General features: G+C 45.7%; 1 protein-coding gene across 3 annotated transcripts in view; it reads right to left on the reverse strand.

Moving 5' to 3' along the window:
- Positions 1-11643, reverse strand: part of LOC100083627 (gamma-aminobutyric acid receptor subunit gamma-4) — a 70122-nt gene extending 58479 nt beyond the window's left edge. Inside the window, exons 1-4 of one of the 3 annotated variants that reach the window (XM_029067894.2) lie at positions 11589-11643; positions 10491-10573; positions 545-693; positions 18-85 (exon numbers count right to left, since the gene is read on the reverse strand). In XM_029067894.2, the coding sequence (XP_028923727.1) occupies positions 18-85; positions 545-693; positions 10491-10546 (273 nt within the window). In that variant the 5' untranslated portion in view covers positions 10547-10573; positions 11589-11643. Of the gene's footprint in view, positions 1-17; positions 86-544; positions 694-10490; positions 10574-11155; positions 11268-11588 lie in introns of those variants that run through there. The other 2 variants (XM_039912396.1, XM_007671554.4) reach the window with 2 other exon arrangements.
- Between the last annotated feature and the right edge of the window lie 1441 nt (positions 11644-13084).

Consider the following 13084-nt stretch of genomic DNA (forward strand, 5'->3'; position numbering starts at 1 on the left):
CAGGCCCCAGAACTCACCATCTGGATGACAGACACTGGACCAATGCTGTTCACATAAATATCCACATCGATGTACGTGGGCTTGACTGAAATCAGAACAAGGTAGGCATAAGTAAGTTGTAGGTGGAGCGAAAGGTGAAATGCACAGGGAGGGCAAGTACCAAGGAGGTGAGAAGGGGGTTGGTCTAGGCTGGGGATCCCCAGGAGATCCATTCCCACCAGATCAACCTGCTTCCCTACCTCAACCAATCTAGAAACTAGGGAAAGGGGAGATGATGAATTTCCCCCCCAAACTAGAACATGGATCTGGAGTTGGAGGAAAGTCATTCCCAGCAACCTCTGGGGCTGGCATGGATAGGATCTAACTGCTGGGGTCCAGTCTATGAGGCAGAGAACTCAGCTTTCACTGGGGAAACAGGCTGTGATTTTTAATCCCCCTGAAACTCATTCCCTTGGACTAATAGTTGCCCTCCAACTCCCCTGAGGTGACCCCTCCTCCCACACAGAGGCCATCTTGGAGGAGACCAGCTCTGATCAGTACTTACTGCCAATGTCAGGTCTCAGCTTGTTGTCATAGTTCAGTAGCAGTGTGTTCAGGATCTGGGTGGCATCGGTCTCGTGGGTCCTTGGCGTCAGGACCCAGGTCTTATTGATGCTGAGATAATCATAGTCGTACTCCTCCGTACTGTCTGTCCTGGGGAAAACAGACGCAGAGTAAGGAAAGAGTGTCACCCAGCCACAGAGTTGCAAAAACACCATGACATGAGATCTCTGTAGAGAAAAGCGTCACTTGGCTTCTTGCTTCTCAAGCTCTCAGCTCTAGGAAGGGTTTTTTGGGTTTCTTTCTTTTTCTTTCTTTCCCTTCTCTTCTTTCTTATCATAGCCTAGGTCAGTTAGCAGTGCCACTTACATCTATTGTACTCTGCCAAGTGCTTAGGGAAGTGCTCTGCAACCAGTACAGACTCAGTGAATACTGTTGATTGAAACCTGACTCAGCCAATGGGTCATCCAGCCCAGAATCCTCTCTCCTACAGTGGCAATAAGATACAAAGAAGAACTCCACTGCAAGATTATAAACTCCACCACTAGATTGTAAGCTCCTTGAGAGCAGGGATCAGGCTACCAATTCTATTGTATTGTACTCTCCCAAACGCTTAGTACAGAGCGCTGCATACATTAGGCACTCAATCAATATCATTGGTTGATTGAATGATGGGATTGCTGGCAGAGGCAGCAGTGAGATTGCTAGAGCCAATAAATGACTCCTTAGTCAGGGAGAGAGAGTAGAGGGAGATTCAAATCCAGATCTATCCTTGGATCCCTCCATTTTAAAAGTCAGTCATCCTAATGAAACAGAACCCAGAAATCTACCAGAGAGCGAGTCTTTCAGCTGAGACAGGTTCACAATTAAGAATTTGGAGATCAGTGCCCTGTCAGACTAGTGAAGTAGTGTAAGCTCAGAGTCAGAAGGGTCTGAGTTCTAATCCTAGCTCTGCCACTTATCTGCTGTGTGACCTTGGGGAAGTCATTTCACTTCTCTATGCCTCAAGTACCTCATCTGTAAAATGAGAAATAAGACTGGAGTCTGAGCTCTTTGTGGGACGTGGACTGTGTCCAACTTGTTAACGTGTATCTACCCCAGCGATCAGTACAGTGTCCGGCACATAGTAAGCACTTAAACGCTATTTAAAAATAACACACAAAAACTACTTGGTGATTTTCTAAAATACTGGAGCAGGCTAAATCACTCGTTCAGTATGTAATAAAAGTTGCGGCCTAGTGTTGCTTTTCATCCAAGTAGCTCAAAGTGCTCTATCTATCACCCCTAGATCTCCCAATCTCCTGAGGGAGGGTGGCATTGACACCTTCAGCTTAAGGTGAAATACTGAGTCCTAGGGAAGTCTGGGGGTGCCAGAGATTAATCTGTGTCTCCTCAGGATACTGGCCAGTTTCATTAGCTGCCCTACATCTCTTATTGGAAGAAAAAGTATATATTGAGTACATATGGTCCTCTAGCTACAAGGACAGGGTTAATGGTCTGAACGACTCCAAAGGTGAGCACAGAGCCAGGCCCAGGTGGTCTACCTTGGTTGTAGAGAAGCAGTGTTACCTAGTGGATAGAGTATAGGTTTGGGAGTCAGAAGGACCTGGGTTCTAATTCTGCCTCTGCCACTTGTCTGCTGTGTGATCTGAGGTGAGACACTTCCCTTCTCTGTGCCTCACTTACCTCATCTGTAAAATGGGGATTAAGACTATGAGCTCCATATGGGACAGAGATGATGTCCTTGCTTGTATTCACACCCAGCACTTAGTACAATGCCTGGCACAGAGTAAGTGCTTAATGAATACCACAGTTATATTGTTATTATTATTAGTCCCACCAGGGAGACAATGGAAGGTGGCCCAGCTCCTCACTTAAAGGCCAGCTCCCACTTGACTGGAGGGAACCGAGTCTCCTGGTCTGGGGAAAGTCTTTCTGACTCTTGGCTGAACACGCCAGTTCTGTGAACTGCCATCAATTAATCTATCAAGTGAATTTTTTGAGAGTTTAGTGTGTGCCAAGCCCTGTTCTATGCCCTTGGGAGAGTACAACATGAGAGAGTTGATAGACATTCCCTACCCACAAGGAGCTCATAGTCTAGAGGATGAGCTAACAGTCTAGAGGACTGAGCTGAGAGGAAAAACACAAAACCACAAGATCCTCCCCTATTTAGGAAGTTAAATTCAGCCCTGCAATATTTCATGGGGCAAAGGTATTGAAAGGATGGAGAACTTTTAAAAGAAATCCAGTTTATACTGTCATTTTCTGTCCTGTAATAGAGTTTTAAGGCCGACTCTCTCATACCTCCATCTTATTTAGAACAGCAGTGTGGCCTAGGGGAAAAAATGTGAACCTTGAAGTCACTTCTGAGTTCTAATCCCAGCTCTGCCACTTTGCTCTGTCTTTGGGCAAGTCGATTAACTTTTCTGTGCCTCAGTTTGCTCAAGTATAAAATGGCCCAGCACTCCTTCCCCCTCTATATATGACAGACCACTATTCTCCCCACCTTCATAGATTTATTGAGGCCACATCTCCTCTAAGAGGCCTTCCCCGATTAAGCCCACTTTTCCAGTGCTCCCTCTTCCTTTGGTGTCATCTGTGTACTTGGATTTGTGACCTCGTGGGCACTTGATATTTGCCCCAATCAATCATTGCTTTTATTGAGTGCTCATGTGCAGAGCACTGTACTAAGTGCTTGAGAGTAAAATATAACAGAGGTAGTAGACATTCCCTGCCCCCACCGACCTTACAATCTAGAGTGGGAGGACAGACATCATAAATAAATTACAGATATGGACATAAGTGCTTTCAAGCTGAGTGAGGGATACCCCTTTCCCCTCCCCACAGCACTTGTATATATTTGTACCTATTCATTATTCTATTTATTTCATTAATGATGTGAATGTATCTATAATTCTATTGATCTATTTTGATGTTGTGGATGCCTGTCCACTTGTTTTGTTTTGTTGTCTGCCTCCCCCTTCTAGATTGTGAGCCCATTGTTGAGTAGAGTTGTCTCTACCTGCTGCCAAATTGCACTTGCCCAAGCGCTTAGTACAGTGCTCTGCACACAGTAAGCACTTAATAAATATGCTTGAATGAATGAATGAATAAAGGGTGCAAATAATAATAATGTTGGTATTTGTTAAGCGCTTACTATGTGCAGAGCACTGTTCTAAGCGCTGGGGGAGATACAGGATAATCAGGTTGTCCCACGTGAGGCTCACAGTTAATCCCCATTTTACAGATGAGGGAACTGAGGCACAGAGAAGTTAAGTGACTTGCCCACTGTCACACAGCTGACAAGTGGCAGAACCGGGATTCAAACCCAAGCCAGGCTCTTTCCACTGAGCCACACAGAAGAGAGTGGAAGAAAAATAAATGAGGGTTTAGTCAGGAAAGGCCTCTTGGAAGAGATGTGCCCTCAATAAGGCTTTGAAGGTTGGGAGAGTCATTGTCTGCCAGTTACGAAGAGGTAGGACAGGAGGCAGGATGTGGGCGAGAGGTGAGCAGCAAGATAGATGAGATGGAGGTAGAATGGGTGAGTTGGCATTAGAGGAGCGAAGTGTGCGGGCTAAGTTGTAGTAGGAAAGCAGCAAGATAAGGTAGGAGAGGGCAAGGTGATTGCTTTAAAGCCAATGATAAGGAGTTTCTGTTTGATGGGGAGGTGGATGGGTAGCCAATGGAGTCTCTTGAGGAGTGGGGAAACAAGGACTTAGCGTTTTTGTAGAAAAATGATCTGGGCAGCAGAGTGAAATATGGACCGGAGCAGGAAGAGACAGGAGGGAGGGAGGTCAGCAAGGAGGTTGATACGATAATAAATGTGGGAGAGGATAAGTGCTTGGATTAATGTGATAGCAGTTTGGATGGAGAGGAAAGGGTGCATCTTAGTCATGTCGTGGAGGTTGAACCAACAGGATTTGGTGACAGATTGAACATGTGGGTGGCCCAACAGAAATTATGTACATTTCTATAAATAATACGTTATTTATATTAATGTCTTTCTCCCTCTCTAGACTGTAAGCTCATTTTGGGCAGGAAAGTGTTTACCAACTCTTTTGTATTGTACTCTCCCAAATACTTAGCATAGAACTCAGCACATGGTAAATCCCATAAATCCCACTGATGAGGATAAAATGGGGATTCAGTAACTGTTCTCTCACCTACTTAGAATATGAGCACCATGTGGGCCAGGGATAAAGTCCAAAGTGATTACCTTGTATATTCACTAGCACTTAGAATGTTGCTTAAGAGAAAGTAAGCACTTAACAAGGTCCGTAAAAACACACAAACAGACCAATTATTTCCCCACCTTGACACTTCCCTACTTATCCCATAGCACTTCATTCATTCAGTGGTATTTACTGAGCATTTACTCAGTAAAGCACTATCCTAAGTGCTTGGGAGAGTACAATATAATAATGAAACAGACATATTCTCTGCCCACAGTAAGCTTTAAATTCTGTCTCTTCACCCTACCTATGTACACATCCTCCTTATACACTGTTGTTTCTCATACCTGTAATTTATTTGGGGATCTTCTTTCTCCCCAACTAGATTATAAACTACTTCAGCAAAGTGGTCACATCTACGTACCCTATAAATAATAATAATCATGGTATTTGTTGATCACTTACTATGTGCCAAGCACTCTTCTAAACACTGGGGGAGATACAGGGTAATCAGGTTGTCCCATGTGGGGCTCACAGTCTTAATCCCCCTTTTTCAGATGTGGTAATTGAGGCACAGAGAAGTTAAGTGATATGCCCAAAGTCACACAGCTTAGTCGCAAAACTGGGATTAGAATCCACAACCTCTGACTCCCAGGTCTGTGCTCTTTCCACTAAGCCATGCTGCTATAGTGCTCTCCCGAGCCCTTGATACTGTATCCTGCCCACATTAAGTACCCAATAAATACTATTTGAGATGAGCCTCAGTAATTACCCAATAAATATGATTGATTGATAGGAACCTCAAACCCATTCTTCTTAGGCTCAGCGATTCATACCTGGAGAAGTCCAGAGCTGCAGACAGGCTCCTCAGGACAGACTTCTCAAGACACTCCTAAGGTTTCTATGGAGTAAAACCAGAGAACTTTCCCCAGGTTCCAAAGGAAGGTCCCTGCTTCCCCAGAAGGGAACACTCCTTGGAGGTGGAGTGAATGACCGGATCCAGGTCAAGCCACATGGATGCCTATGGCAGGATCTCCACGTGAGCCTGCTGCAATGGAGAAGTCAGGTTGCAAAACTCAGAACATTGCCACTCCTAGCAAAACCCAGAACGTTACATGGACCCTCCTAGCAAAACCAAGATGAATACACGGCCACTACTAGTAGACTTTTTGCTTCTGCCAATTCCACCTCTGGCCATGATATTTTAGTTAGGATTCATTGTCATACACTCGGGCTCCAGGAAGGGTTCTGTCTCTTTTCTCTGTACAGGGCTGCTCAGCCTCACCTGAACGAGCAGCTGCAGTGCTGTAGGGATTTTGCTTTGGGAGAGGAGCTGCCTCAGAGAGCTGACGGCTGGGGGCATAGGGGGTGGTGTGTGCCTCCAGCACATGAGGGGTGATAGGTAGAGGGGTTAGAGGACAAATGCAGTGTTCAGTTCCAGATGTATATGTCTGCTTACTCACTGGAGAGTATGTTCCTCTTATAGAACTTGTCACTGTGCCTGGGAATCACTGGCCACTTGAAGAAAGGACAATTTGTTCGCTTGAAGCAATTTCTGGAACTGCAGGAGCCCAGGGCATGCTGGAGACACGGTCCTGGCCCTGGAGGCTGGCTGCTCACTGGAGCAATCCAGACACAGTGTCCGGGAGCTGTTCAAGGCACTTGGTGTTTTTTGTAGCTGTGTACTTTGAGCCCGTCTTTGATGGGTAATGGCTGATGACTTTCTCGGAAGTAGTGGAGCTATAGGCAGATGGGTGTCCAAAAGGGAGGGGGACAAACTGTGATTTAATGTGTGGTGAAAAGACCAATCAGTTAATTCACAATGGTATTCACTGAGGAGTCACTCTGTGCTTGGCATTATACTCAGCACTTGAGAAAGTATGTTTATTTTTATACTGTACTCTTCCAAGCATTTAGTACAGTGCTCTGCCCAGAGTAAGCGCTTAATAAATACGATTGAATGAATGGAGCCAGTAGACATGATAATAATAATAATAATAATGTTGGTATTTGTTAAGCACTTACTATGTGCAGAGCACTGTTCTAAGCGCTGGGGTAGACACAAGGGAATCAGGTTGTCCCACATGGGGCTCAAATAATCCCCATTTTACAGATGAGGGAACTGAGGCACAGAGAAGTGAAGTAACTTGCCCACAGTCACACAGCTGACAAGTGGTGGAACCAGGATTCGAACCCATCACCTATGACTCCAAAGCCCGTGCTCTTTCCACTGAGCCACACTGATCCCTGCCCTCAAAGAGCTTATAAAAAGTTTAGGAAGGACAAAGGAAAGCTAGTAATAATGAGAGTTGTATTTGTTAAGGACCTACTTATGTGACAAGGAAGGGACTGTGTAGTGGGATTGGTTCAAGATAATCAGGTTGGACACAGTTGCTGTCCTACATGAGTGTCGCAGTCCAAGTAGGAGAGAAAAGATATGAGGAAATTGAGGCACAGAGAAGCTAAGTGGTTATTCAAACAGTAGTTAGGGGCTCCTATTTGAACTGAATGGATAATCCTGATTTATCTTGAGCAAACCAATTAAGGGGAGGAATAAGCATTAGGGCTTGACCTTCTGAGCTGCTGACCCTACAAACCTGTTAGATGATGGATCCTTACCTCATTCAGTCACTCACTGGTATTTATTGAATGTTCACCGTGTGCCCAACACTGTAGGAAGCCCTTGGGAGACCACAATAGAGTAGGTAGACAATCCCTGTTCTCAAGAAGTTTACAAGTAATAAAAAAGAGTATTTGTTAAGAAGTGCTTTCTATGTGCCAATCCCTGTACTCAGCCCGTGGGTAGATACACAAAAATTAGGTCATGTTTTGTGGATTCAGGTGGAATTTGGAATTGATGACCAAACCCTAAAGCAGGGACTCAGCATTCACCTGAATTTTTCTTACTGCCACCCTGAAGGGGCAGAGCTATCAGAATAGCAGGTTTGGGGAGGAGGATTAACCTCAATGCCTTGCCGAATCACATCCATCAAACCACTGGTCCAAATCCAAAGGACAAGAAAGAGGAAGACGCAAGTGAGAGGCCAAGTCATGTGCCAGTGTAGAGTGCCAGGGGATGGGGATGGAGACGAGTGACACTCCAGGAGTGCCTTGGTGATGGGACTGAGAGGGTGGAGAGCAGAGTAGAGACCAAGTCCAACCCCTAGAAATCCTGAAGAACCCTGGAGCCAGAGATCATGTAATTGGAGAGTGGGAAGCCCCAGCATCACTCTGGAATGTGTTAAGCTCTTAGCAACGTTTCCATTAATTCAAAGGGTAATTAACAGATAAATGGGAAAAATCTACATCATTTCTAATACCAAAAATGCATACTCTCAACAGGAGACGGGAGAGAAATGGAGCCTACACTTTACAGGAAAAGATGTTTGTCACCTTTGAATATTATATCCTAAATGGTCCCTCTTTCCAAGACCCTTCTGAAGTCTCTTTGAGGGGAACCAAAACCCCCAAATCTCCAGGGATTTCAAAAGTGACAGTCCCCAGCTTTTTGATGAGGGTGTAGTCTGGGGAAGAGAATGATCATTCAGAACAAAAGCTCTACAGATGACAAGGCATGGAATTTATTAAAGCTGCTAGAGTTTTTTCACTAGGGACCTGGTATCCCAGGCTGGCACTGAGCATGCAGGTGCCTAGGTATCTCCTTCTACCCTCACAAAGCTCTCAGTTTGAAAGGCCCACACCCAAGCCTTAAACTCAGAAAATCTGGAAGGCTTCAGACCTAGGACCCAGCCCTACACCCCTCCTCTGGGTGTAGCAATGTGCCCTAGGATAGACACTGCCACCCATGGACTAAAGCGACTAGGTTTCACGCTCCCGACCCCTGAAGGCATTTGTAAAGGAATTTGATCTGCTTTAAATTGCCTTATTCTGCCAATGAGCTCCAGTCAGTAAAATCCTACTTCCCAGGGGCCCTGAGAGGAATGGTCTGCTGATAACATGCTCTTTTCCCCATCCAGCAATAACGCTCACCAGTAGGACTAGCAAAAACTTGAAGACATTTGTGCTTTGGGCTTCCATCCCTATTTGCAGCAAAGCTTTACAAATTGTCTGCTCCCAGATAGGGTTCAAATCCCCTCTCACCACATCCTGTGGTTTCAGACACCAGTCGGCATGAAGAGCTGGGTTGGGGCATGGGGAAGCTCCCCAGAGACAGTGAGATTCCTACCTGTGGAGTACATCTCCACTCTGCTATGTCTCGCTCCGGCTAGTTAAAATCCAGGGTCAACCTGAGGCTCTCCGACTCAGGTCCCTCCCCTAGATGAACGAGACACCTTTGATTCCCTTGCCCTCAAGATAACAAGCCAGGAGGTCTCAGGGAGGGTACTTGTTGAGCGCTTACTGTATGCAGAGCACTGTATTAAGCACTTGGGAGTGTACAAGACAACAGAGTTGGGAGACAGGTTCCCTGCCCATTAGGAGTTTACACTCTAGAGACAAGTATATATATAATTAAATTCCCTAGCCTTTCAAATCCGAGAATCTTCACCTCCCCTGATCTCTCCATCCTTGTACCCCAGGTGCATCAGAATAGAGGTGACCAACAGAAAAGTGGCAATTTGGGAAAAACAAAGCACTAGGGTGTGAAAGGAAAGTCCAGGCAGGACAGCATTTGAAAACAAACTACATGGAGAGAAAGATCACTTTTTTCCTTACAGAAATGACAGCATAGCTCAGGCTCTATTTCTTTTTCCCAGGCAAACTCAAAAGATCCAAAGAGGGAATGAGGGAAAGCAAAGAACGGAAAGAAAACCTGCTGCTTCGACTTTTTGAGAATCGAAATCTATTCTGAGCTCGTTGCTTTAGAAATCAGAGAAGGCTTAAAAAAATACCCTCCCCCAGAGGCTTAGACAACATCCGTGTCGCGAAGCTGGGGAAGAGAACTCTCTGCTCCTTGCCAGGACGCCCAGGTTCTGGCGGGCTCGGTGGAGGCGGCATGCAGCCTTGGGGGAGGCACTGACTTGGCCCAAAAGCAAGGAGAGGGAGAGGAGAGAGAGACAGAGAGAGAGAAAGAGAGAAAGGAAGGAGAGAGAGAGAGAGAGAGAAAGAGAAATGAATATGAGCTTGTGCAGTGTGACATTCCCACGCAGCTTGGTAACAATCCCCCTACTCCCGGCTACAGCATTACCATCTCCTAAATCAGCCCCTTTGTTAATGGGGCAAAAATTAATTCCCCAGCAAACCAGGCAGGGGAGATTGGAAAGGGCCTTAAATGTTGCCAGACTGCCCTCTCTGCCGCTCCCCGCCCCCGCCCACCCCCCCTCCCCCCAGCATGGAGGATTGCAAGGGGGTGGGAAAGGGACCCTGACCTTGCCTGTGGCCCTTGTGGAAGGGATGGATTTTTTTTAGCTAGGGAGAGGCCCAAAGGGAGAGGCTGTGCCTGCTGAGAGGGAAGGAGTGAGGGAGGGAGGAAAAGAGGGAGAGCATCAATCTAGCCCTGGCTCAGGACAGTGGTTCCTAAGAACCTTTCTTCCTCCCTCCTTCAGTTTAAAGGACATTTCCAGATGTATTAACTCCTTCTCTGTCACCTGGCAGGCAGTGAGCCTCAGGGGCAGAGGCCATCACGAGCAAGTAGGCAGCAGCAGGGGGACTGCACAGATTTCACCTTCTGAGAATGAGAACGGGGCTGGGGAAAGGCTGGGGGATGGGAGGGAGACAGAGGTTGATGGGTTAATTCAAAGGGCTTGAGGGAAGGGTTGCAAGGTGGGGGGGACAGAGGAGGAGGTTGAGGAGGTTAAATAGCCAAGTAAGCATTCTCACCTGATCTGGAGGGCAGGGTAGATAGTCAGGTATATCAGGAGAACTTTCCCAGCCATTTCAAAGGCAACAGTCAGATCGTTTCTCTGGTAGACGTCCACATAAAGAGAAGCAATTCAGAGGGTTTGGTGAGAATCTTGCTGGCCCCCCAGTCCACCCAATCTCCCCTCGCTGTGCTCCCAAACCAAAATCACATCTGTCCAAATGAGCTGCAGCTGGGATCTGTGGGAGCTACTATGGAGAGAAGAAAACACTTGTAGAAATCAAATGAAGATGGAAATAGAAGAGAGCAAAGAATAGGATTTTTTTTTTTTTGAGAGCGAGAGAGAGAAAGAAGTAACGGATGGAGAATCCAAGTTCAGAAGGATGAAAACAAACAGTGTGCTCTGCAAAGCATCTTTCAAAGCAGCAAGTTGAGAAAGGGCTCTCATGCCATGCCCTCTCTAGGAGCAGCCCGAATACCCAAGATCTTTGGGGAAGGGGTTCCCCCACTAGTTTGACTTGCCCTCTCCCCAAACACGGCAGTTAGTTGCCTCTCCCGAGCCCTGTGGGGTAGGCAGAGCTATCGGCACCAGAAACCCCACCGGTTGATATTGCAGCTTAAGGTACACAGATCCTCATCCTCTCTCTCTTTCTTTTCCTCTTGCCCGAGCTTCCCCCCACACCACCTGGTCCTCTTTCTGTTTTTAGGTTGGCAATCTTCCCTTCTACATCCTTGTCAAGATAGGAATAAAAGTTGGGCATTTCTTAACCTACTCCTTGGCAAAAAAAGGAGCAGAAAGCAAGAGAGAGGAAGAGACACACAGACAGAGTGGGAGAAAGTGATGCTAAAAAGCTTCCACTCCAGGGTCCTAAGTCCCTCCCTTTTCCAGGCATTTTCTGAAGATCTCAGCACTTCAGGCTAGGCAAGAGTTAAGATCCCATTGCCTTGCCAACCTCAGAGGAGACCCTTAAAAAAGTTACAGCTGCCCTGCTGACAAGGGGTGATTCCCAAAACAAAGGAAAACATGCCATTTTGTGTCAGAGAATTGTAAGCCCGAGCTTTAAGGAGAAAGGAAAATGGAATTCATTAGCCCCAATAAAGATCTTGCTCACTCTCACTTTATGTAATAAAGCTTAACAAGGTCGACTTGCTAGTCAAAATACTCCTCTGGCATTGTCTCTTCAGACATACCTGGCACTAGCTGCTACAGGAACTTAAGTAGGCTTACTGCCCCTCTCCAGGTAACATCACCTGTAATAGGTATTTGTTTAAAGCACCTGGCTCTCCAGCTGATCATTTTAAACAGAATAATCAGGCTAAATCCATTCGTCCCATGTATGTGCTTATGTAATGTATTTTAAGGCACATAAAACTGAATGTGCAATCCAATACTATTTTTTAAGGCAGTATTCAGAAGATATGCCTTGGCTGATATGAAAGTGTGTGTCAAGTAGTAGGTCAAGACATTCAGAAGCAGAGACTATAGAAGCAGCATGCTTAATGGTTAGAGCATGGGACTTGGGAGCAGAAGGACTTGGGTTTTAATCCTAGCTCCACCACTTATCTGCTGTGTGACCTTGGACAAGTCACTTCACTTCTCTGTGCCTCAGTTTCCTCATCTGTAAAATGGTGGTTCAGACAGCGATCCCCATGTGGGACATGGGCTGGGCGCAAACTGATTATCCTTATCTATCCCCACTGCTTAGCAAAGTCCTTGGCACAAAGTGAGTACTTAACAAATGCCATGAAAAACCAAAATAACTACAACAAAAACAATAACAACACAAAAAACACAATCATGGAACAACTCCCTGGAGACACACAACAGCATTTTCCCACTTTGTTGCAATGTTTAGTCTGCTGATAAGCTAGAAGTCCATCAACAGTCCACACTGAATTCACCACCAACAGAACTACCCCATTCAATCAATCGGTAGTGAATTATGCCCCCCTCCTTGCATTCATAATTCCATACAGGAACAAAAGGTGAAGGCTGAGGTTAAAATGACAACGCTATTAATAAACCTGATGCTGCCAAACTATTGTCATTTGTTCTGAGCGAGGGTAAAAGGAGGCTGATTTGTCCTCTCCAGCAGCAGCCCGTGGGTTCAAACGGTCAGCCCAACTTGGTTGGTTGCTCAAAGGCCTGAGGGTCAAAGTGGCCCAGGTTCAAATCCTATTGCCATGGCAGGTAAACCTGCTTCCAGATGCCATCTATTTATTTAAATTGATACCTGTTGACTTGTTTTGTTGTCTGTCTCCCCACGCCTCTAGACTGTAAACCCATTGAGGTCAGGGATTGTTTCTCTTTATTGCATATTGTACTTTCTAAGCACTTAGTACAGTGCTCTGCACACAGTACGCTCTTAATAAATACTATTGAATGAATTAATGAATTAGTTCTTCCTACACCAAAAAAGGTATTCTGCTTTGTAATTCACTCTTAGAATTCCCAGAGGTATCCTATCCAAATTAATATGTACTAACATGTGCAAATCAAACTCTAAGCACTATTACTTAAGCTTCAACTTGTGTGCATGGCTACTTTTCTTTCTTTTTCCTCTCTGTATTTTATTTTAGTGTTTGTTTTCCTCTGCTCAGTTGTAAGCTCCTG

This window comes from Ornithorhynchus anatinus, chromosome 6 (assembly GCF_004115215.2).
Source record: "Ornithorhynchus anatinus isolate Pmale09 chromosome 6, mOrnAna1.pri.v4, whole genome shotgun sequence".
In the NCBI taxonomy this organism is placed as follows: Eukaryota; Metazoa; Chordata; class Mammalia; order Monotremata; family Ornithorhynchidae; genus Ornithorhynchus; species Ornithorhynchus anatinus.